At 52.1% G+C, this 25,236-nt stretch overlaps 1 protein-coding gene across 1 annotated transcript in view; it reads right to left on the bottom strand.

Moving 5' to 3' along the window:
- The window catches only part of CPNE2 (copine 2), a 41,965-nt gene extending 18,476 nt beyond the window's left edge, over positions 1-23,489 (bottom strand). The window contains exons 1-7 of the mRNA XM_074152872.1: positions 23,299-23,489; positions 15,902-16,081; positions 12,486-12,560; positions 9,110-9,181; positions 4,926-5,009; positions 1,349-1,438; positions 1,014-1,112 (exon numbers count right to left, since the gene is read on the bottom strand). Coding sequence (XP_074008973.1) covers positions 1,014-1,112; positions 1,349-1,438; positions 4,926-5,009; positions 9,110-9,181; positions 12,486-12,560; positions 15,902-16,081; positions 23,299-23,466 — 768 coding nt within the window. The 5' untranslated portion in view covers positions 23,467-23,489. The remainder of the gene's footprint in view (positions 1-1,013; positions 1,113-1,348; positions 1,439-4,925; positions 5,010-9,109; positions 9,182-12,485; positions 12,561-15,901; positions 16,082-23,298) is intronic.
- Positions 23,490-25,236: the final 1,747 nt, after the last annotated feature.

The following is a 25,236-nucleotide window of genomic DNA, read 5'->3' as shown; positions in this document are numbered from 1 at the left end:
CCTCCAGGGAGAAAGGATGCTGAAGGGAGATGCGCAGCGGTGGTGAGCGATGGCCACTTGCTTTTGAAGCCACCTTAATCCACCCAGACTCCACAGAAGGTCCACTCAGAGAGTGGCATCAGCTGGGCAAGAGCTTTACTGGGGAGGGGAGGACACCCCGCCTTTCGTGACAATCCAGACAAGGGGAAGAGGCAGAGAGAGCCCGTCCCCAGCCCATCCCCCATGTTGCGCATGGGGGCACAGCAGCACTGACACAGAGCAAGGCGAGCCTTACTCTCTTCTAACCACCATCTCTCAGGGTCCCATGGAGACAAAAGAAGATTTTATTGCTAGGCTGGTAGGAAATCAGTGGGAAAAATCCAGTGGGAAAACAGGCTCAACACCTGTCTCTGGCTCCATCAGCTTGTGCAGTGCCTTTGTGCCTCAGTTTTCCCAGCCAGGAATCTTTTCTCATTGTACCACGCGTGGTGTTTTACACAACCCCACAGCTTGGCCAAGACCTCTGCCTGGTTTTGTAATCCTAGCGATGATGGCTCTGCTTATCCAAGAGTCTTCACGTCATGCCTTCAATCAGGTGGCATCTGCCAAGGCTTTTGGCCAGCACTTCAGGAGGAAAACAGGGACACCCTTTGCCACAAAACTGGTGTGGAGTTGCACAGGAGCTGGCACTCCTGGTGACCAGGCAGCCCCTGCCGCAGATGCAGTCCCAGCAGCATGTCACACCTCCTCATCTGACCCCTGAATCACAGGGCGCCCTCCAAATCACAGGTGCTGCTGCAAACATCTCAGCAGAGCCTGATTTTCAGCCAAGACTGCCTTAGCCCCCTCTCTAGCTCAGATGCTTTAGCTACAACAGCGGCCTGGGTCATTCATGGTGTGGGTGAGAGGAGAAAGAAGGTTGGGCTTGACTTCTTCTCAGCACAGGTTGAGGGTCTCAGCTCAAGTACGAAAATCCACTGCCAGCCCCGAGGAGCCCCTTCCTCGTTTTTCCCCAAAAGCCCATCGGGACTCACCGGAAAGGCATCTTGGGCTTCGCACATCTTGGCCACTGAGGTCTGGAACTCTCCGATGAAGTCATGTCCCCCATCACTGTCGTAGTCATAACACATCACCTGGCAGAAGGAACACAAACCAACCTCAGATGCAGTAACTATCTCCTGTGAGGAGACCTGCTGAAGTTCCCAACCTCTCCTGGTGGAGACCCCAAACAAGGTGGGGGTTTTTTTGTTGTTTTGGGGGTGGTTCTGCTTTAGTTGGTTTGTTGGATTTTTTTTAATAAACTAGCCATGGGGTTTTGGATGTTTAATGATCGATCCCAGAGGCCGACCACCTGAAGGACCCCCACTACCTTTATCAGCTTCTCTACATCTCCATCGCACAGCGACACCAAAGGCACAGTGAACGGCTTCCAGACGGGGTCCAGCGTGTACTTGATCACCTGTGGGGTGGGAATGGAGAGATGCCATTACAGGGGGCACGACTGCAGGGGGAGGTGGCATGAAGCAGGCCCCCAGGAGCTACCCTGGACCAGGTTCTCAGTGGGGCAGGCTAGGCAAACTGCAGAAAGCCCCACCTCAGCCCTCTTCTGCCTCCTTAGCTTAGACCCAGCAGCTCCCCCTTTTCAGGCTGTAGCACGTGTGAGTTACAACAGATGCGTTTGCATTACATTGTGTGATTTACCCACCCCCGGGGACCATTAAACGAATCTGCCTGAGAAAACAGCTGTGGCAGACTGGGCAGCACAGGCACAACACCAGTTCAAGGCCAAAAGCTACTATTTATGTCCTCCGTGTCTCATTTCTTGCACCCTACTCATTGCTTTCTTCTTCCCAGCACCTCTGCTCAGCCTACATCCATCTGGGGTCTGACCACTGAGAAGATGGAGCAGTGGGACGGCACAGCCAGCTGGGAAAGCCAAACAGCCCTGGGCACATCCAGCTCTCTCGCCTCATCTGTGCAACATCTGCTGCCCGAGCTGGAGAAGTATTAATTGATGCTTTTTGACATTTCCAGAGAGAATGCAATCACTTGGTGGAAACCTAAGCAAACGCGAGCAGGCTCCAGGCTCATGCTGTGTACATTGGAGGTGCCCGCAGGGCAGGTGGAGACCCGCTTTCACAAAGGTGGTGTGCTCAAAAAGAGAGATTCACATGAATATTAGGGAAGTCAGACAAGGGCAGCAGATTCTACTCCGCCCTGGTGAGGCCCCATCTGGAGCACTGTGTCCAGTTCTGGGCTCCCCAGTTCAAGAAGGACAGGGAACTGCTGGAGAGGGGACAGTAGAGGGCTACAAAGATGATGAGGGGCCTGGAGCATCTCCCTTATGAGGAGAGGGACTTGGGTCTTTTTAGCCTAGAGAAGGGGCTAGCCTATGAGGGACTTGGGTCTTTTTAGCCTAGAGAAGACTGAGGGGGGATCTGATCAACGCCTATAAATACTTAAAGGGAGGGCGTCAGGAGGATGAGGCCGGTCTTTTTTCAGTGGTGCCCAGGGACAGGAAAAGAGGAAATGGGCACCAACTTGAATATAAGAAGTTCCACCGAAACATGAGGAGGAAATTCTTCACTTTGAGGGTGGCAGAGCCCTGGAAGAGGCTGCCCAGGGAGGTGGTGGAGTCTCCATCTCTGGAGACATTCAAAACCCACCTGGACACATTCCTGTGGGACCTGCTCTGGGTGGACCTGCTTTGGCAGGGGGTTGGACTAGATGATCTCCAGAGGTCCCTTCCAACCCCATGTGATTCTGTGATTAACCCTCCTCTGTGCAAAGGAGATATCTGGTGTGGAGGACCTTAGACCTTTGTAGCCAGAGCAGCAACAGTGAAGGAGGGAGGAGGAAGCGGTCCACGGCTACTGCTGCAGGCAACCAGCCCGTGGGACCTGCAACAGGCAGCTTGTTCTACAGACAGGCACTTGCGTGAGACCCAGGGAAACCCTGACACCGCGAGCACCGTTTAGTGGAGAATTTGCAAACACCTCCTCCATGAGGCTGGGAAGAGCAGGGGAAGCCCACGCACCTCGAGGTGGTGCCCGCCTGCTGCCAGCTGCCGGGTCCCCAGGGTGGGTGGGGAAGGACCCGGCACCTCCGTTGCATGGTGCCCAGCTGGGTGCTCACACTCGCACTTAAATAACAGGCTGTAATGAGCCTGCTAATCCTTCCCTGACAGACACCTCCACAGTGGCATGAGAAACGCCAGCATCAGACTGAGAGCTGGTTGTATTCACAGAATGACAGGCTGGTAGGCGTTGCACGGGACCTACGGAGACCATTCCCGCACCGAAAGCTGCAAGAGTGGGGAATCTTATTTCTTTGCATCCAGCCTCAAAACACAAAGATGTTTGCCTGGTATGGGATTCCTCCAAGGGCAGTGGGATACATTTGGGGCTGGTGAGGAGGAGGCCGTTGGAGCACCCATTACTTGAAAGCAAGCCTGGCTAGACCCTTATCCAGGGAGACAGGACAGTGGAGGAACTGGGCAGCAGCCCCGAGGAAAAATCAGTATATACATCTGCTCCCCACAAACCTGACCTTCTTAGAAAGCACTCCAGCTGGTGCAAAGCTCCGTTCCCAATTCCCACACCTCTTCCAGGAGGAAGGTCTGGAGGTCACTCCAAATCCCCACATCCAAGACATACATTGTGGTGAGTCAAAGCTGGCACCAAACCAGGAGGAAACAAGCAAACAAGGTCCCAGCCCACTCCCACAGAAATATGAGAGAAATATTAAGGTTGGTAGGAATTAAATACGCACAGAAACGTGTGTGGGAAGGACGGCCCATATCGATACCACAGGACACATGTCCTGGTGCTTGTGTGCACGTGGGTGTGCAAGTGAAGGAAATCCTTCTGGACTCTGCACAGCAGTGGGAAAACCCACCACACAGAGAGACTTTGTAAATAAAACCACCCTCTCCTTCCGCGTGAGTTCACACTGTGTTTTGTTACAGCAATTTGCTGTGGTGGGACAATGGGCTCCTTTACCAAGCCTTGAGGGGACGAGAAAGAGAGGAGGGATGAGATGGGGACAGGAAAAAGAGGGGTGGGAGGTCGGGTGCAATGGGAACCTCTTCTCTGTGAGCCCCCCAGCAGCGATCGCCCCCTCCTCTTTCTGCCTGCTGCCAGGAACTGCATGCAAATTAAAAATAGCCTTGAAACAAGCTTTGAGGAGGAGACAAAAAGCCGTTAGAAAGTACTATTAGCCTGGTGCTACAGCAGAATCCAGCCTGCTTCTCCCCGCCTGCGCTGTGCCTCTTATCCATAATATCACTGGTGTTAGCAGCTTGGGAACACAACCAGAAGGGAGCTCAGATCAAAGTATCTCAGCAGGTATAAATGAAGGACAAGAAGGGGTCACCTGCCTCTGACCATAACCACCAGGACCCCGGTACAGGTCTCTGCCTCCTCGCCCAGGACTGCAGCTCTGTTAGACACGAGCCCGAGGGCTTCTGCACTGAAACTGGAGATGCCTGAGCATCCTCCCAGGTCAGCTGAGGATCTGGCAAATGCTTCTTTTAACCTTTCCCCACTACCGTTCCCTGGAACACCTCCCACCACTTCTCTCCCCCATCTCCCCAGATCACAGCTCATCCTGCTGCTCCTGCAAGCAGAGGGAGAGTGGTCCAGGGCACTGCCTGCACCCAGGCTGAGCCAGGAGGTTAACACTGTTAGATCATCATCTCCCTCTGCTTGGTAGATACAGTAGTGAGTAGCACAGAAAAGGTCTCAGGGCCTTGCTGGCCTCAGTAAATTTTCATCCACTGGATTCCAGCAGCCTCAGCTGGACACCAGGAAGGCAGCTGTGAGGTTTTGAAATCCCTGGATCCCACCCTGCTTTATGGGCGGTGGACGACGTAATGCCATGAAGGGCAAGAGGAGCTGACGCAAGGATGGTGGTGTCTCAGCACCTTGGGTTAGAGTCATGCTCACCTCTGTTCTGTGGACCAGCATCCATTTCCCATCGTCACCTGGTTTGTAATACTCCAAGAAGGGGTCTGACTTTCCAAACAGGTCCTGGGGGAGGAGAACAGGATGGGTTACACGGTGCTCTGCAAGAAGTGATGGCTAGTCCAAGAGAGACCTCCTTTCCCTGGCAGTGCCAACCCTGCAGACACTCTCATGTCCTCACGACACTGGCTCAAGCAGTGCCCTGCCACCCCTCTGTCTCCCGGTCGGGCAAATCCTGCTGACGTTGGCACAGCCTTTCGGCACCGATGCGGTGGCGAGTCAGCACCCCGGCCCGTGGGATCTGCCAACGGGCGCCCACCGACCGGCCAGCTCTTTGGATGCAGATGCCGCACAGAACAACCCCAGCTGGGAGGCAGCTACATTTGGGCTTGGAAAAACATCCACAGCTTCAGAGGGAAAAAAAAAAAAGGAATTATGAAGTGTACAAGTGTCTTGGGGTGGGGGGAAAGGAAAAAAAAAGCCACCCTCCTACACACATCGGTAAAGCATGAGCAGAGGAAATCTTTGAGGAGCAAGCTGCCCTGGTGTTGACAGAGATCATGTAACACCCTCCGAGATACGCAGCCCGGAGTCAGCGTGTGTGCCTTTCCTGCCAGCGTCGCCTTAGATATTCCCTTGATAAAGGGCTGCTGGTTTATGAGAAATATGTACACACACACGCACGTCCCTGCTGGGTATCGGCACGGGGGCTATTTCAGGGCACCCGCAGCCCGGAGAGGAGGGCGGTGCTGGTGGCACCGACACAGGGAAACTCCAGCATTTCTAAGCAGAACTTTATTCCCATTCAGAAAAGTCAAGAAGTGGCTAACAAGAAACCAAGTCCAAAATATTCTAAATAATTTGCTGAGAACTTGAGCCATTTCAGCTGGGTTTTCCTCCCAGAGGGAGGTGGGTGCCTGAGTCCTGCGAAGAGCTGGAGGAACGTCTTATGGATTTGAAGAGGAGGTTTTTGAGCTTCCAAGTGATGTGGTGGGGACTGCTCATGGAGGAGGAGGATGCATGGATGCTCCTGGAGCCCCTGTCCACAGCCAGCCCAGGAGGTGGTGGCTGGGACAGACACAGGCTCTAGTGATGCCCCAGCATAAAACCCATTAATGATTCTACCCAAATCCTGGTTGCAAAGCCAGCCAGAAAAGTGTTTTGTCTTAGAGAAACTATAACCTGCTTCAGTCAAAATTCCCCTGCCAGAAGAGCAGACCATAAAGGCTTGCGGGGATACCCTCTGGTGAGATGAAGCTATTTTTCTCCTACCCTTTTTCACATGTTTGTGGGAGAGAAAGCCAAGCCAATCTTTCTGCAGGGTTACGGTTATGGCACAGCTCTGATCCCACTCACCCACAGCCTGGGCTTGGCACTTTCAAGCTTCACTGACGGACTGAAGGACCAGCAGTGGGTACCTGACCCTGCCTGTGCTGCATTAACCTGCAACCCAGTGCGGCTTCATCAGTGCCAACCCAGCGTGGGCTGGTGGAGGCACCAGCCGAGCTGACAGCAGGCGGCTTTGAAGGGTGTCTGCTGCCAGCCCACGCGGAGCAGCCCGGTTTGCAAGTCCAGTCAGCCTTGCTCCATTCAAAGCAGGGTGGGAGATGCCTCCGAACCACAGGATTGTGGGTTGCTATTTTAAAATGTTGAAACCACAAATATCTCACCCCTGCAAGCCTGGCAGGAGGTGGAAACTGAGCAACCAAAGGAGCTCAGAACACCAGATCGAGCTGCAATCTGGTCCAAGAATCTAAACCACCCTAACTGGTCCTTGCACACCACGGACAAGGAGGGGGGAGGTGGCACTTTCACCAGCTGCAGCTCCCCAAACCACAGCTTCCAGCACCAATCCTGGCTCACAGGGCTTCCTCTGCCAAAGCATCGCTGCCCTCCTGCCGCCTCCACAGCTCTGGGTTCACCAGGACATGTCCCGGGTGAAAATACCTCCCCTTCAGCAAGTTATTTTTTCTTAAAACAACTCTCCCCAGAGCTGATCTGACATAAGGTGCAAGAGCCTCAGGCTGGTTCTGCTGCTGACGTGCTCCCACTGTGCAGCTTTGGTATTAATAGCAAGGTAGTGAGCCGGGGGTGCAGGAACCATGGACGTGTTATGGGGAGGAGGACATGCCCACAGGTTGAGATGTCCCAGCCTCAGGATGGTCACAGCAGAAGGAGCTGCCGGGGGCCAAGCCCGGCTCCAGGCTGGGTTCGAGGCACGGCTGCAGGTAAGGGATGCTCACAGCATTGGCTCGGCGTGTGCAACAAGATGATCCTGTGGCCTCACCACAAAATCCTGTGAGGTCTGATCCCTTCACACCATGTCCAAGCCCCCAGCCATGCTCCCCAGTCCTGCGTGGTGCAGGAGGGTGTCACCCCCCCAGGCTGCAGCCTTACCCCTGTGGGTTTTTGCTTAACCACTTCTCTGCTGTCTTTTCTAAGCTGAAATGAGTTTTACCCAGCTCCCACAGTTGCACTTCATCCATGACCAATAATGACCCCAAAATATTGTGTTTCATCCAATGTTCCTGTTCAGAGTCCGTTTTAATTTCTGTGAAGTGACATGAACATCCTTTGCCCACGAGCAGGGCTTTGAGCACTGCAACGCTGCACTGTGTTATGGGAATCAGCAAAGAAACCTCGTTAGCCCTTGGTGATGGCAGGCAGTCACCAGGGAAGGAGCTTTCTGCTGACACTTATTGATAAACTGGAGGGAGACCCAGAAAGAACAGGATTCTTCACAGTCCTTATCCCAGTAGATGCTGAATTTCTGTACCTTGACTGTGGGTCTGAAGGGCAGCAGACACCCAGGCATCATGTCCTAGTTGAAGAACATCAAAAGATGTCCCCTTTGCATAACCTGGTAGAAGAACTTAGTTGTAAACCAGATTAGAAAGGCAACTTTCTTTCTTTCTTGCCCATGGAGGAAGTGATGCCACCAGTGAAGTTGCTGATACAAATGGATGTACGCCTGAGGTACCAGCACCACAGGGAGGACCCAGGTCCTTGTCCCTGCTCTTCACAATGGCCACGGCTGCAAAGGGACCGTGAAGCACGAAGGAAGGGCACCAAGCCTGCCGTGAAATCCCATCCCTTGTTTTGCAAAGGAGCAGAGGCTTTTTCTTGAGGCGCTGGAAGAAAAATGTTGCATTAGGAATATCTTCATTGCCATGCATGGGGTTGACCCTTGGCCACGTCACAGAGGAAGCCACCAGTTCAAGGACACCTTCCAACTCATTTATGAAAAGGAGTCATTCGGGGATTCCTTAACATGAGCATTTGGCTCCTTGCTGTAGGCAGGGTAAGCAGGAGGGCAAGAAAACAGCAGTTCCCAACAGGTGGCAAAAACACTTGGATAAACTGGGAATCCATCCCATGTGGATGGGACATCCTGGACAATGGACAAACTACATCTTCTTCCCCTGCAAACACCCTTCTGCCTGGATGCTTGCTTTACCCTGGCTTGAAAACCGAGGGCCATCCTGCCAATAACACAAGCTCTGGAGAGACCAGGAAGAAGGGAAAAATAATATTCCCATCAATCGCTTAGCAACAGCGCTGGTTTAGAGGAATAGCTCTGGTTGCCTGGTAAATAAGGTCAGATGGCTTTGTTCAGAAAGGCTCATGGTTTTCTATATATCACATCCAAAGCGAAAGTCGTGCATTACCTGCCTCCATGAGGTCAACACTTCTTCCTTGGAAAAGACAGGCCCTGCTGTTTGATATACAAGCGGACGTTCACTCCATTTCCAGAGGGGCTGGAGGCCACAAGCCAGGAGCTCTCAGCACTTTTGAGATAAGGGTTCAAGGGGCTTCAAAACTGCCAGCTCCATCAGGAGACATTTCCAAACAACAACCACTGAAGTAGTAGATCTGCTATCTTTAAGACATGCTGGTGCACAGGTCCCGTGACACACATAGTCTTTCCATCTCAACGCGCATGATGAAAAAAGCAATACCATGGCAATAGGGAAACTGAGGCACGGGCACACCCAGCAGCCAGTGGCACCGTCAGGACTTGAACCCCTCCAGTCTCACCCTAATGCTTTCTCCAGCAGGACTATTTTCTGCCACTGCTGTACCCAAAAGCAGAGATTTCTTCAGATCCCTTAGCCTACGAAGGACAGAAGTTTAACATTGCATCCTCCAAACACAACCCCGCTCACCTTTTTATCCAGTTTTCTGCCAGCCATGCTCAGAGTAATCACCCTGTTATCGGAGAGCTCTTGGGCAGCTATCTGAAAGACAAGGGAGGCTGCATTCATTTTCAGCATGAAAAGTCAGTGAACACCAAGCCAGAGGAGAACCCAAACCCTGAGGACACCCGCTCCGGTGATACCCACGCAACTCCTGCAAAAACCATTTCCCAGCTAAGGAGCTGGATGATCTAATGCACACAAGTACTTCACTGCTAGGGAGTTAAACTGATTTTACCTTTGCAGATCAATTTGGGATGAAAGTCTACTTCCCAGCTTCTCCCTGGAATAGAGAAGGATGGAGAAAAAGCCCAAACTTCCCCTGGATGGGCATTGCCATTTACCCTGTGCCGAGGCAGCAACACACTGGCTTTAAAACAAAACGGGGTAAGGTTTTTTTAGCAGGCTACCATCTACGATGCTGGTGCTACAGCCGGAGCCCCTGGGACACCCACCGACATCCACAGCCTCATCGCTGGGGCTGGGTCCACGTGAAACACATTCATTTGCAGGGTTGGGAGTCAACAGGGACAATTAAGCCTCATGAATGGACAACCTGAAGGGAGAACGAGGTGCCAGAACACCCCAAGCAGCCTCCTTCCCTTGTGCCATCAGGTCTAAAATGATGCTTCTGGCAACAAACTTGTCCCCTTTCTTGGGTCTCAAGTGGCTTTTCTGCACCAGGGCTCATCCAGGACACGGAGAAGCCTCCAAGGACCAAGCCAAGAGGAAGCAGGAGCCATAAAAACCTTTGTCAGAAATACGTGCCACCTTGTCCTCCATGTCCCAGCCTGGGCACAGCAAAAAGCAGCTGCCCCATCCCTTGATGGGGAGATGCTGGTGGCACCAAGGACTCGAGCCATGTCTCCGCACCCAGTGAGATGGCCCCAAGGATGAAAACTCCATCATTGCTCCCGAGGCGCAACAGCAGGCAGGAGTGCAGCCTGGATGACTTCACTTTAAGAGACTTTATTCACATATGCCCCAGAAGGGCTTCAGCTGCCAACCACCAGTGGGCCGGTTTTGTCTGGAACATGGTCTAATGAGTCTCTTGGTATTTTAAGAAAGGGAATGTTTGTAATGAAAACCCACATGCATTCACTTCTGTTACCAGTCGTTTTCTGAATTGCTTATACTTTTTTTTCCTCAAGGCTGTGTCCTGCTCAAGCATCTGCTCCCCACCTCTCCCTCCTCCACTCCCCAGGGTGGGCTGAGCATCCCCGGCATCCCCAGACGCAGCATCCCTCTGGGCAGGATCTGGCACCGGCACGGCTGGGAGCTTTGGACATTTTCCTCCCGCACGGTGCTCCCAAGCATGGCCGTTTGCTGGCTCTCCAGGGTGGCTCTCCTTCACAGGAGATACGCACCGTAATTACAGCCAGGCTGTTAGAAAAACTTGCAGAAATCAAGGGGACTATTTTCTGCAGAATGAGCAATCAAAGGGTTATTGGCACCTAGGAGAGCGGGGAGTTTGCACAGATGAGGAGGCAGAGATGCAGCTTCTGAATCCACCTGGGCAGCTCCCCAGCAACCTCCCAACCTTTCCAGGAAGGACACCCCTCTTTGGTCCACAGAGGATGTGTTCACCACATGCAGATCACAATTTTCCCCTCTGCTCCATATAGTTGTGAAGTCAGAAGTTTTCCATCACAAAGCCACAGCATCGGTTTTCTCTCCCACCTGGAGCACAGTCACCAAAATCATCATGAGGAAGAGGAGCTATAGGGAAGCAGATGGAAATTGCCCTTTGCTGATCCCCACAAAAGCACATCCTGTTGGTCTCCAGCATTTTAGGGCTCAATGGAGCCAGACCATGCCGACAAGCCAAGTACAGCCTTGTGCCACACTGCCACAGGCGGCTGGTGGCATCTTCTCTTGGCCAGCATGGACAAAATCAACATCCCCACCGCTGGACCTGGAAGAGGCGTGTGGCGAGATCTTGGAATTGATTTCTACAAACACAGCAGCTCGCTCCGGGATTTTCCCCATCTCTTCAAACCTAGGGACCCCCATGCCATCCCAGCCAGCCAGCCAGCCAAAGTTCTTCTGTTGCCTTCACCCCTCTGATATCTCAGTTAAGAAAAAGGAGACTTGGACAAAATTGAAGGGCACAGGGGTGAGGAAGGCAGGCTTTGGCTCCAAACTCTGTGTTTTATATGAGTGAGTGCAAAGCAGAAGCCTGCTCCTTGGCTGGTGTCCATAGCCCGTGCTCCAGTGCCATGCCAAGCAGCGAGGAAAGGTGCCCACTACAAACGACCCTGTTGTCATCACCAAGCCAGGGCCAAAAAAAACCCATAAAGCCAGACAGAAAATTGCACCAATGGTACAAAATGAAGCAGATGTCTCACACTCTTTGATTTTCAGTGAAACATTAGTGACAGATTGGGACCTTCTGGTTTTTTTTAAAGTGTGTAATCTTTAACTTGACCGGAAACTTTTCATCTGATCCAGCCCTTCCCACTCCAGTGCTGGCCAGCCTGTCGAGAGCCCATTCCTCGGGGACGGCACGCGGTGTCAGGCACCGCTTGTCAGCTTCACCGCGGCTTTTCCTCTGGCGTTTGAAGACTAACTGCAGCAATTAAGAGAGAAAAGCTGGTAGCACCTTCCCAGCCACTGGAGCAAACAGCGATGGAGAGGACATTGCAGCAGCCAGGTCCTGGGCTTTTAAACCCTTCCAGTGCTTTTAAACCCGAAGGAAGTTTAATTCCTTGTTGGCCTTTTCTTCTCCACCTTTGCTGCCTGGCTGTGTGTCTCACAGAATGCGTCACCCAGGAGAGATGCAAAAAGGATGGGCGATGTGGCAAAAGGGAAATGAACCTAAATTTAGTCTTTTATTTTTTTAAAAAAATCATCTCTAAAGAGATCCACAGCGGGAAGGCCACTGCCCGAAGGGGTCTGCATCAAGAGCAGCAGCTGTTGCTATGAGAGTTGTTGCTACGGCACAGCTCCCATCCTCTTCCTACAAACAGAACCACACATCGCTAGCGAAGGAACCAGCCCTCTTACCTCCCGCTGCTCCGGGACGGGATGTACCAGATAAACATCAGCGGCACACATTTACTTTGTACTTCTCCAGACTGAGGGCTTTCTTATTTCAGAGGCCGAAGCAGACAGAGGTTGAAGGCTCACAGCACCAGGCACCAGGCAGAGACTGGGCAAGATGGTCCTTGCCCCAAATAAATTGTCCTCCAAACAGACTGAAGTGGGCAGGAAAATGGGAGGTAAAGGGGAAAATGCTCATGAGATAAACCCCAGTCTCCTGGACCCCAGATGCATGTCTTGCATTGCCCCCAGGTTATTACCCACCTTTACACACTCGGTAGGTAATGTAAAGGAGTAACCGTACCGTTATCATCCCTTTCCCAGCTGGCTTCCCATTTCCCAAAAGGAGAGTCCGTGTTATTTTCTTGCTGGAGACGATCTAGAGAAGCCAAAGAAAATAAAGTCATGATTGTAGAACTGATCAAAACCAGACTCACTAGCAACTGATCATTGCTCAAAGCCCCATGTTTCCATGGGTGAATCCTCATGACGAGCTGGACACTCCCCCCCGAGTATCATTCTGGCTCCCTGTCGAGCAAGGAACAGGAGTCAGCACCCCACAAAGGCACATCCCCCCCCTTCACTTCTGGCTTGTAAGAGGCCAGACAGGACAACCTTGGAGCTGAATTAAACCTCTGGAAATTTTTTCCTAGCTCACAGAGCTTCAGTTGCCTTCAGATCTGGGGACCCTGTAAGTTTTCCCCAAGAGGCGCAGACCCCCACGTGGGGGTCCAGCAACCTGCTAGGAGTAGCTGTGCTCTGCTCCTATACCTAGTGGTATGGGATCTAGGAGCTGCAGTTTGAAAAATTCAGTCCCATCCGTCCTTCTGCCTCCACTTTTGGTCCTACGTCACACAGTTGGAGAATAATAATAATTTAAAAAAACATGTAATGAAATGGCTTAACTTGTTGCTCCTGCCATCTAAGTGACCCAGCCATGCTTGGATTCCTCCCATTGCTCCCCAGAAATGTTCTCTTCCCTCCAGGGAGACTTTATTGCAGCCTTTCAGTACTTAAAAGGGGCTTATAAGAAATATGGGGACAGACTTTTTAATAGGGCCTGTTGCGATAGGGCTAATGGTTTGACACTGAAAGAGGGGAGATTGAGATGAGATCTGAGGAAGAAATTCTTTGCTGTGAGGGTGGTGAGACCCTGGCCGAGGTTGCCAAGAGAAGCTGTGGCTGCCCCATCCCTGGAGGGGTTCAAGGCCAGGTTGGAGGGGGCTTTGAGCAACCTGGTCTGGTGGGAGGTGTCCCTGCCCATGGACTAGTTGGCCTTTAGAGGTCCCTTCCAACTCAAACCATTCTGTGATTCTACGATTCTTGCAATTTCAAGGCAAAATCCTTTTCCCATTGTGGCTAGCTAGCCATGTTCTGGTGCTTCGGATCCATACATGCATTGGAAGCACCAGCCAGAAGAACTAGACATTTGTGCCAGGCCATGCTCACGGAGGCAAAATCTCCTCACAGCCCTGGCCAGCAGAAACCATGGACACCCTCCAGCCTGCGATCTGATCCCTGTTACATTTTGTTTGGCCACAGAGGTCGTTACAGCCCCACGAATCATCCAGCCATCCTTTTAAATCTTACTGCAGACCTCATTAGCTGCAATAAAGTAATCTGGCTAATCTGACAGTGCTCCCATGCAAACTCAACAAGTCAGATGCTCGCTGTGCGGTTGCTGCTGCCCACGGCTGCTCTCCTTCCCTTCTGAGAGCTGCTCGTGCCTCAAAACCAGGGAGGCTTATGAAAACATCTCACCAGACAAAATTCAGCCATCAGAAAACCCACAGCAGGGTGGCTGAGCCCACAAACCCCCATTTCACCCCTCTCCTCACCAGGCACCCTTGCCCACGTGCTACCCCTCCAGTCCATCTCTGCCCCACGACTGGGCGGCACTGCAAGCCCACGCTGGCCCCAGGGAGAGGAGGCTAACAGAGAATTTCAGGGCAAAAAAAAAAGGAAAATGAGAAGATCCCTGCATTCCAAGCTGGTGTCTTGCTGTGGACTAAAGGTCACCAAGAAGCTCACATGGGAAGTGCTGCAAAAATTCATCAAAACTGGGTACACACATAAGCCAAGTTCTCTTTTGCAGAGTGTAAATACTTGCATGAGATTACAGAAACTCAGGGCTCTCTCTGCTTCCGAAGGACTAAGCCCACCAGCTGTGCACAAAGACAGAGCAAACAGTTATGCCGTGCACATCAGCCACCACGGCTAAACCATCAACTGTTCTGAGTGAGAACCTTGAGTGTGAGACCTGCCAACAGCTGCCCATTCCCACCATTACCACAGCCCTAGGATGGTCTGTCCAGTCTCATGGTCCAAGCTAACAACTTTTCAAAGCACCAGAAAGGGTTGGGCTCTCCTGGGAGACCCAACAAGCAGGAGGGTCCACCTTGCTCCCAAGTGCATACAGATAATGTTCTTTTCCAGCATGAGCCTGCAGAGCACCAGACTTCTGCAGAGCCATGTTTAGGAACAGCAAGGTTTCAGCTCTGTTTCCTTATGTCCATAAATTCTGTGCTTGCAGCTTCCACCAAGCCTGTGACCTTCACAAGGAGCATTGCTGAACTGCCCCACACCTGGGGTGGCTGTGTCTCAGCAACGGAACTACCAATAAGGGATGGGTTTGGTCTAAATCACCGAACACCATCCTGGGCTGTTGCCTGCACTGTCTCTCAGCTTCTGTAGGAGCAGAATTAGGTCAGCACAGAGCACTTCCAAAAACCCAGAGGTTAAACATCAAACTCTGTAAATGTCAGTGCTCTTCTAACACCTCAAGCTCTTGAGTTGGCAATGGTAGGCCACTCGCCCCGCCTTGCCATGCGCAGTGCCGTACTGCAGTCTGTGTGATAAAGCAATCGCACTCATGATCCTCCCTGAACAGCTTGGGCTGGCCATCCACGCCGACCCACCGATTACAGTGTCTCCTTCCTCCCGGTTCCCAGCACCGAGCGGAACAGAGACAGCTTCTCCCAGCCCCTGCGCTTGTGCCAGGTACCACAACAGCCCCAAGCAGCTGGATGCTGCAAAGAATGGAAAAAAACCCTTCATTCCTTGCCTCTGAGTCAGAGCGAGCTCAGAGGACAAAGACGTTTGAAGAACGTAGCTGCCAACTTCTAACAGTGTCTGGGTTCATGAGTGCGAAGACCTTCCAAATGCTTGTAAATCGCATTGTGTCCCAAAAGCTTTTTCACAGGAAGAGCAGAAGACACATTCCTGCACCAACATGCTAAAGTAGGAGAGATGATTTGCTACACAGCAGCAATGGATAAAACTTTGGGGGAAAAAAAAGAAAAAAAAAAAAGAAAACCAAAACTGAGATAGAAAGGTAGACTGCAATGCGTCCTAACTTTACACATCTGGAATTTTCCCAAGTCTAAACCCAAGCTGGTCATCAGGGCTCTTACTATAACCCATGGTGAGATACAGGTACCTCCAAAAGCTTCCAGTTGATGTCTCTCTGCAGGCACCAGCAGAAGCCCACACTAGGACTAGCTTAGACTTGAGCAAGTAGCCAGCAGCCCTAACGTGGAACAGTTCAACCTCAACAGTTGAAGCATGACAAGCAAATTAAATTAGTTTTGCCAGGAAAGACCCAGAAAAGTTTACAGTAGATAAGAGCAGCAACTCTAACCCCCCCCGGTCCCTGTGGCTGACGTGATTTGGGGTCCCTTTGCTGGAGAACAGTGAGCTGCAGGGACGTCAGAGCCTCACCATGCCCAGCGTGCAGGAGAATTCGCCCAGGAAATCATGCTCATACAGCTGCATGCTCGACTTGTCCTGGTCAAACAGGGCAAACTTGAGCTTCTGCACTTCTTCAAAGTGGTAGTCAACAATGAACTTCTTGGAGAAAGCTGGGTTGAGGTTGTTCACAGCTGTCTCTGTCCTGTCGAGCTGCAAAGGAAAAAAAGAAGAGGCATTTAGGCACGTGCATCTTGCATCTTTGTCACTCCAATGTCTCTTTGCCGGCTTCAGAGCCACCCACAAACCCTGCAAGGACATTAGAGAGGGAGCACACCAGGTATTCAGCAGAGACATCTGCTATCCTTAAATGCAGGCTGTAACTCCCTGCATCCAAACGAGTAACGACACTTGGTGCCGGGAGCTGCATCCCCAAGGACAGGGTGCAGAGGGTTGTACAAGCCCACCCCAGCCAACAGCCAGCACAGGAGCACCCACCCAGCCAACACTTGGTGTGGACTCAAGGCTCATTGAAGCCAGAGACACTTCATTTGCTTCTAAGCCCTGTTGTCCCAGGAGCTGAAGCTCTCCCACATCTCCAGTCCTCAAGCAGACCCTCACATCTGTAATGCCAAACCTATGTCTTTCAGCCTGTGCAGCTAACAGCTAGGACAAGCAAAATGAGAAAAAGTGTCATGAGCCAGAACAGCAACCCTCTAGCATTTCCCTCTAGACCTCAAACCCAAACATTCATGTGGTTTCATCTTTCTTGGCCTTCCATGGAAAAAAAAGAGGGAAAAAAAAATAAATCACCCAGGCCATTTTTCAAAGATTTCATCAAGCATTAGGAGAAACAAGAAGCTGGAGGGACCCAGAAGACAAGACTTCAACAGACTTTGTCATCCCAAACTATTGTGAGCAGGCTGGAAGAAATGATATCTCTGACGGCTTGGAAGGGCAAGCGCGGGGGATGATGGAAACTGGAAGGCGCGTGGGGAACCCGCTGTCGGAGGGGAAGCACCACGGCGATCTGCAGCATCCCGCAGCCAAGAGCGGCGATAAGAGCAGAGGAAACTTGGCAGGCAGCCGGTGGAAGTGTGGGTTTATGGCGCAGCATGGCACAGGCGGACAGACAGCCTTGCGTGAGCCAAAAAAAAAAATAAAAAATCCTGGGGACCGCCACACCAGAGATCCTGAAATGCTGCCCTCTGGTTGTGGACCTTTGGTCCCAGACCCTGTAACTCAGACCACAGGAGGGCTGGGAGGGCGGCAGCACCTGCTGGATTCCCAAGGAAGATTTGCACAGACACAGCAACCCACAATTTTAGCCAAAGTGGCAGAAACTGGAAAAACGAGGCCAAAAAAAGCTTCTAGAAGTCAATAGCCAAGGAGGGTCAGAACTCTAATGTCAGGAGCCATCATTCCCACCAGACCATCCTCCATCCCGAGAGCTACCGAGAAAGGCTGAGCTTGGAGCCCAACATACAGCATACCCTTATGAAGCTAAAGCGGGCAGAAAGGATGCTGGCAGCACAGACCAAGCGCTGAACAAGAAACCAACACCCACAGCATGGGGAAAAACCCTCCAGAAAGCAACCCAAGAAGGAGCTCTGTCAGGAGAGCAGCTATTGAGACCATATTGATACCGCAAGCAGTGGCAGCCGGTTTGGTGAAGGGTGTCCTGTCCCCTGGCAAGCAGCTCCTTGGGCAGCGCCGAACTGCGGGACAGCAGGACGTCTGCCAGAGCTGCGGAGCCAGAAATAAGCCCCCCAAAAAGCCCAAAAAAAAATAAAATAAGCAAAGGCATACCTCAGTCCCAAAGAAACTAATCCAGCACTAGAGGCAGGTTTTGGAGGGACTGAGTGGAAATGGGGTGAGTTTGCTATACACACCAACTATCACAGTAGTTTTTGAAGTCGGTCACTCAGTCTGCCTGCCTTAATTGCCAAGAAACAACTGAAGTAAAGGCTGTGTCCCCCGAATAGCCACCTGCTGTGCTCCGGGGAATCAAACACATCAACACCAGAGGGCTGTAAGCTGGCCAGGGCCACGCAGCTTCACGCGGATCCTTCCTTCTCTGCTTCCATCCCGTATCAAAGGACACCAAGCATCTGCTCAGAGATGTGGTGGACCAGGGCATCCATGAGCTCTCCCTGATTTCAGCAGCACAACCCAGGCAAATCCCCTTGCAAGCTTAGGAGAGGAGACGAGACTGTGCAGGCAAGAGGTGGATTTTAGCTCCTTCCATGTTCCCTGAACTACTGGGAAGCCAAGAACCAAGGGAAACCAGTCCTCCTGCTCCCAGGCACCAGTTTGAAGGAGATAACTTGATGTCCCATTTCCAGCTTTGCCCTGGAAGGGGTGGCCCAGGGATGGGGAAGAGAAACCCAGACAACAAAGAAGAAGAAACCCTCCAGAGTGATGGGGCTGGCTGCTGGCTGCTATGTTTGGTCTTTGATTAGACCCAGCACCGGTCACCTTGGCAGTAACCGTCATGTAGGAGGCCTCATCACACCACCTCCACCAGGAGACAGGCATGCCATCAGCCCCTGCCTCCCCCTTCGTCACCAAGGCTTACACATCTGCTGCCCGTGAGGGTGAGGGAAGAAGTGGCTTTGCCACCCAAGAGCAGAAAAGCACAAGGGTTTTTAGGAGGCAAGCAGCCTAATTAAACGTATCTGTTTGGATAAGAGTCTTGATTCCACAAATCAAGCACAAAACTGGGAAATCACCTCCAGCGACAGCCCTTGTGTTCAATGAATGCAGCTGGAAGGTCCTCCAGCATCTGAAGGGAGGTTGGCTGGAGACCTTCAAGCATCCCCAGCGCTTGGAGATGCTCAGTGCTCCAGCACTGGGAGATGCCAAGGGAAGCTCCGTGTGGAAGGCGCAGGGCCAGCTGGATGACTCAGAGTGGCACAAAGGCAGTGGCACAGCTGAATCATGTGTCCCTGCTCTCGGCATCACAGTCCAGGTCTTTTACAGCTCCTGCGAGATGATGTCATCAGGCAGAACATTTAAACATCACCCATCTTCATGTCACTTCTTGGTCTGTGGTTTATTGTCCCTCCCTCCCACAACCCCTTCAAGGCTGATTCACAAAGATTTTTTAATTCCTATTAAGCTCAGCAAGACAAAATGTATTTGGGAACAAATGTGACAGCTACAAAGAACAATGAGCAGAAACCTTTCTGTCGGCATCAGCTGGTGCCTCAGCCCCACCGCCCAGCTCAGACACCAGCACCATCAGGGCTGGGGCAGGTCCTGGAGGAGGAGACCCACCTCCTAAACCAGGTCTGATAGTTGGGACATGATGCAGAGGACACAAAGGCAGTGTGGTGGGATGGGTTCACTCTGCTGAGCTGCTGCTGTCCCCATCCATCCCCTATGTTATTAAGGCCACCATTTTCAGATAGGAAAAAGGTTTGCCTTAGGGCAAGGGACACGTCTGCATTGCAAAACTCATAGAATCATAGGATCACAGAATGGTTTGGGTTGGAAGGGACCTAAAAGACTATCTCATTCCATCCCCCCTGCCCTGGGCAGGGACACCTCCCACCAGACCAGGTTGCTCCAAGCCCCCTCCAACCTGGCCTTGAACCCCTCCAGGGATGGGGCAGCCACAGCTTCTCTGGGCAACCTGGGCCAGGGTCTCACCACCTTCAGAGTGAAAAATTTCTTCCTGCAGGACAACAAGGATACCCCCAGGGAAGATCTGAACCATGGTGGCATGAGCTGCCAAGGGTCCACCCAGTGCCCCATAGAGCTTGCAGGCGAGCCCACCTCTCCCGGTCCTCCCTGGCACCGAGCCACAGCCCAAGCCCATGCACCACACGTGGGTGAGGGGGGATCTCCATGCCAGGTGTGCCAGTGGACCGGGGCCAGCTCCATGGCATGTGAGCACACCACACCACATGCCAGCTCATGCAACACGCTGACCTCTGCTGAAACCGAAGCAGCAGAGCTCCAAGCAATCTGCCGCTCAAGGCTGACGTCCAGTGTCTATCTTGTATCTTGCCAATTAAAAAGAAGCTAAAAATAGGAGAGGAAAGGAAAGGGAAAAAAACCCCACAGACCACACATTTGTACTGTAAAAGAAGCTTTGGAATCAAAACTGCTGGACTGTGACGTTACTGACAGCAAGAGAAGTTCCTGAAAAGTATAACCAGGTCAAAGAGATGACACCTATCAAGGCTGGAAAGCTCATTAGTCTCATCCAGGCTGCTGAGCAAAATTAACTGCAGACCGTGGTAACGTGAGGTTTGCCCTACACCCTCCCTGCTGACAGCGAGGAGATCAGCTGCAGGACACCTTAGGTGATGCCTATTGATTTACCAGCTCCTTGGCCAAGCACTCAAAGACTGCCCAAGTAGTCCAAGTATGTGAAAAACGAGACCACCTAATTTCCCAGGAATTGGGACAATTTTTGTTTAGCTTATGTGATTTTATGCCCTTTGGCTGCTCATTTTGTGCTGCCTCCAACACCAGTCCATCCATCACAACCCCTGGCTTTGCTAACCTGCTCACTCACAGACCAACCGAGAAGAGGTCTTACACTATCTACAACTCCAGTTATAAAATAAAATCCCCATTTTTTTCTCCAGGCATTTTATCCCATAGACTTTCCACCTGTAGCCAAAAGGTTTTTCTCAGGCACAGAGCTAACGCTCTTGCACAGTCTGGGGTTTGTTTTCACAACACCAATTTTATCACAGATAGCATCTTGCCCAACTCAGACTGCTGCAGAAGGAGACCATGACAATAGCTTCTCCACATGAGATGCCAACAGTCAATAAAGCACGATGAAAACCATCCTTGGGAGTTCCCAGTCCAGCTTGTGCACACCCCAACTGCAAAATTTGCCTGGGAGGCCCCTCCAGGTGAGACCTCTTGCTGTCGCAGCAGAACTGCTGGCGATGGCCAAGGTCATGCTGCTCAAAGGCAACCTGGGCACCTCTGGATGAGCAGCGGTGGCAGCAGCATGCACTCACCTGGTCCCCGACGAAGCATACCCCATGTCCCTTCCCCGCAGGAGGCGGACTTTCAAAGGAATACACATCCAGTTGGTGGGTATGCTGGGCAGCAAGCTTTTGGGACCAAGCCAACACTTTCCTTATGCTACAAAATAATTCAGAGAGCTTCTGGGGGTCAGTTCCCTCCAGCTCCAGTAGCCAGGTTAGTGGCAGCCCCATCCCACTGAAGCAGAGGGCTGGGAGCAACACACAAGGGCTCGTTGTGCACTGTTTGCATCTCAGGGAGGAAGGATTTATCCTGTGTCCACCCACTGCCAGGGACGGCGCGGCCACAGACTGTCCTTCTGTCCTTAAAGAGCCTTTATCAGCACGGTTTTGCCCTGGAGTAAGCTTGTACTGGAGCGGGCAGGGAGGCAGAGGAAATGAATGCAGCTCTCAGCTCCTTAGGACACGCAAGGAAAATAAAAATAAACCCCCACAAGCTGTGGGAGCGTGCCAGCCTGTTCCTCTGCACACAGACTCATTGCCCACAGGCCACGGGCTGAGAGCAGCTCCACACATCTGCTGAGTGGGCTGTCTTAGCGCAGCAGGGTCACCCAAAGCCGGTGAGAAGGGTAATTGCAGGATCACAGAATGGTTTGGGTTGGGAGGGACCTATAAGACCATCTCATTCCATCTCCCCTGCCCTGGGCAGGGACACCTCCCACCAGACCAGGTTGCTCCAAGCCCCCTCCAACTTGGCCTTGAACCCCTCCAGGGATGGGGCAGCCACAGCTTCTCTGGGCAACCTGGGCCAGGCTCTTACCACCCTCACAGCAAAGAATTTCCTCCCCAGATCTCATCTCCATCTCCCCTCTTTCAGCTTAAAACCCTTCCCCCTCCTCCTATGGCTCCCCTCCCTGATCCAGAGTCCCTCCCCAGCTTTCCTGGAGCCCCTTGAGGGACTGGAAGGGGCTCTAAGGTCTCCCCGGAGCCTTCTCTTCTCCAGGCTGAACCCCCCCAACTCTCTCAGCCTGTCCTCACAGCAGAGGGGCTCCAGCCCTCCCAGCATCTCCGTGGCCTTCTCTGGCCCTGCTCCAACAGCTCCATGTCCTTCTGCTGTTGGTGGCCCCAGAGCTGGAGGCAGCACTGCTGAGGAGGTCTCCCCAGAGCGGAGCAGAGGGGCAGAATCCCCTTCCTCGCTGCTTTTGATACAGCCCAGGATGTGGCTGGCTTTCTGGGCTCATGTCCAGCTTTGCATGCACTAGTACCTCCAAGTCCCTCTCCTCAGGGCTGTTCTCCAACCATCCATCCCCAGTCTGTGCTGATACTGGGGGTTGCCCTGACCCAGGCGTAACACCTTGTGCTTGACCTTGTTGAACTTCATGAGGTTCACACAGGCCCACTTCTCTAGCCTGTCCAGGTCCCTCTGGATGGCATCCCTTCCCTCAGGTGCGTCAACTGCACCACTCAGCTTGGTGTCATCTGCAAGCTTGCTGAGTGTGCACTCAATCCCACTGTTTAAGTCATGATTCCTCCCCTTCTCGCTTCCTGTAGGAATTACCTTTCCCATTTATAAGCTCCTGAAACCAAGCAAATAACAAGATCCTCTGCAGTTTGTCCTCGGGGCCTCCCTGTATCAAATATGGCAGTTGAAGCCCATATTTATGAGATTTCTGGTAAGGAGGAAAGATCAATGTCTGCAAGGAGTTTGCTCAGGATTTTCCAGCCAGTTGCTGTCTGTCTGCAGCTGAACTGATCCAACCTTCCGCACACCCAGCTGCCAACAGCCTCCTCTTCCTCATCCCATGGTCCTCCCCTCTCCACAAGAGCTGCTCACAAGCCCATGAAATGCCTGGCTTAAGGACTGCTGACCTTGATATAATTCTTGGAGGAGGCCACAGGTGTTCACAGCGTGAGCTGACCTGAAGAGTGTTTTTCCACTGGACTGACCTGCCAGACCCTCACCCAGCACACTTCTGGCCCCTAGAAAGAGCCACTCTTCAAGTGAAACCCAAAGACCAGCTTCCTGTGTGACCCAAGAACCAGCTCATCTTGACTCACCAAGAAATAAATCCCGTTGCAAGCGGAACCTCACAACATCTAACCGTCATGTGGGATCAGCATTTCAGGCACCAAAATCCAAAGCTTACAGCAGACTGAGAAGACGCTGGGACCACTTTGAAGGTGGCAAGATCCTTTTCATGCCTGCCACATGCCTTGCCAGAGACCTGCATTTTGAGATCTGCAGTCAAATTTAATCCCCAGCACAAAGCAGAAAGCACCAATGGGGAAAGGACTGGCTGCAGAACACAGAATTAACACACTCAACGCCACATGCACAATATCGAGAGGACCAGAAGAGCTTCCACCTCTGCTCAGGGAGGAACGAGGACCAACCTCATAGTGAAGTACAGATGGAGAAGTCACCAGCACGGGCAAACCACAGGACGTGGAAATCCACACAACTTCAGGACTTACCTCCACCCACTTCCCATTGACTTCCATGAAGAGGACGCAGAAGGGGTCAGACTTGGAAGTGACATCCCTGTCCAGAAGGTTTTGGCCGCAGACGGACAACTCGACTTTGCAGACGCAGTACTGGGAGCCAACGGGCCCCGCTGGTGTGGGAGTCATGGTGTACGCCATGGACTCCACCGGCAGCAGCTCCAGGCAGTCTGTGGGACACGAGAACGGAGAGAAACCTCAGTACAAGCAGAAAAATAGAAAAAGCTCTGTTGGCACCAGTGGGTTGGGCCCAGACAGAGGGGCCACATCCACAGCCTCATGCTCAAAGTTACACTCAGTAAGTTATGAGGCTTTCCTGGCTCAAAAGTATCTGCCCTGCCCAGTCACCATCCCCACGTGGCCACCACACCAGGTAGATGTCCTGAGTAGGAGCTCAGCAGAGCACCTACGTGCTTTGCTTTTGCTCCATAAATAGCAGATTTTCAAGGAAAGGTAACATCTTCTGCTTACCCCCCCCCGGGAAATCGGAGGTCCTCCAACCTCTTCTTCCAGCATGCTGGGGATTTTTGTGGGGAGGAACTACACATCCACACCGTTTTTCAGCATGAACAATGGTCATCATCTGGCTGGTCCCAAGCCATGGGCCATGGACCCAAGCTATGAGTACCAAACTTGAGCTCTGCCCCACCTAAATCATCATAGGGAAAGGGGTGAGACCATGAGGATGAGTAGAGTGTAGGGCAGCTACAGCCCTGGTTCAGCCCTAACTCCATCCAACTCACCAGGCCAGTGGCAAGCAGTAATTAAAAAGTGATGTTACTTGGTTCACAGAAAATGAAAGCAAATGTGACAATCACCACATGACCTGGTGTATGAATGATTTACAGGGCCCTGATAAAAAACCCTTTGTCATAAGAAGAGGCTACCAAAGCTATTTTGCAGAGATAAATGTGTTTTATACCATTATTAGTGCAAAACTCCACCCCAAATGACAGTTTTGCCTTTTGATGTGCAGTTCACTCGGCAAAAACCGTCAAAAGTCTTCAACAGAGAAAAGGAAAGGAGGGGGGAAAAGAGAAGAAAAAGCATTTTCAGACTAAATTATACTAAAAAAACTTTGTGGCTGGGGTCGCCAGTGCAGAAAGACCCCTTTCCAGCAGCTGCTTCAATACCTTTCGCCCTCTTTTTCAAGAGTGGCTCCTGGCTCGTCCACTTTATCTGCAAACCCCAAACACCGCTTTCCTCCACCTTGATATGCCATCTGCTGCTGTTTGGCATGGAAATCCCAATTAATATTATTTGTTTGTTTTGCCCGGGCATGAGTATTTACAAGCACTTGCGCTGCTGGGAGCTGGGCTGCTGCCCTCATCCCTGGCAGCTCAGCCTCCAGGCTGGGATGGGGACGGGGACTGGGACAGGGTGATCCCGGCGTGGCTGTGGGACAGGGAGCGCTGGGGTTGCTGCCGCCCTGGGCCTCAGCCTGAGCTGCAATGAATGCTGAACGGAAAACAGCTCCTGCTTCCAGGGCTCTGAACCCTCCTCTCCTACCTGCCAAGATCTCGGCTTGGCACTAACTCACCCAAAACAAGCCTGATTTTAACCCCCAACACTAAATGAAAACTCTTTATCACAGCCCACCGCTCACGGCAAGAGCAGTGCAATCATTTCAGCACCACAGGAACCCAGAAGCATCTCCAGAAGAAGAAAATCCCCATCCTTGGCTGCACACACATGGTACATCACCGAAACAGCATCCACGTCCCTTCCCTGACTGCAGTTTCTGCTCTTCTAAACCAAGCCCATCTCATCCTGTCACCCCCTGTCCACAGCAGCGCAACACCAAAATGATGGCATGTGTGACACCAAAGCAGTGGCACACATGGGCAACCATCCGTCTACCATAACTTCCAGGAGAAACACAAGCAGAAGCAAAAGTCTTCATGGTTTACG

This window comes from Numenius arquata, chromosome 8 (genome assembly GCF_964106895.1).
Source record: "Numenius arquata chromosome 8, bNumArq3.hap1.1, whole genome shotgun sequence".
Taxonomy (NCBI): domain Eukaryota; kingdom Metazoa; phylum Chordata; class Aves; order Charadriiformes; family Scolopacidae; genus Numenius; species Numenius arquata.
The sequence above is the reverse complement of the archived record's forward strand: the minus strand, read 5'-3'. Positions and strand labels throughout refer to the sequence as shown.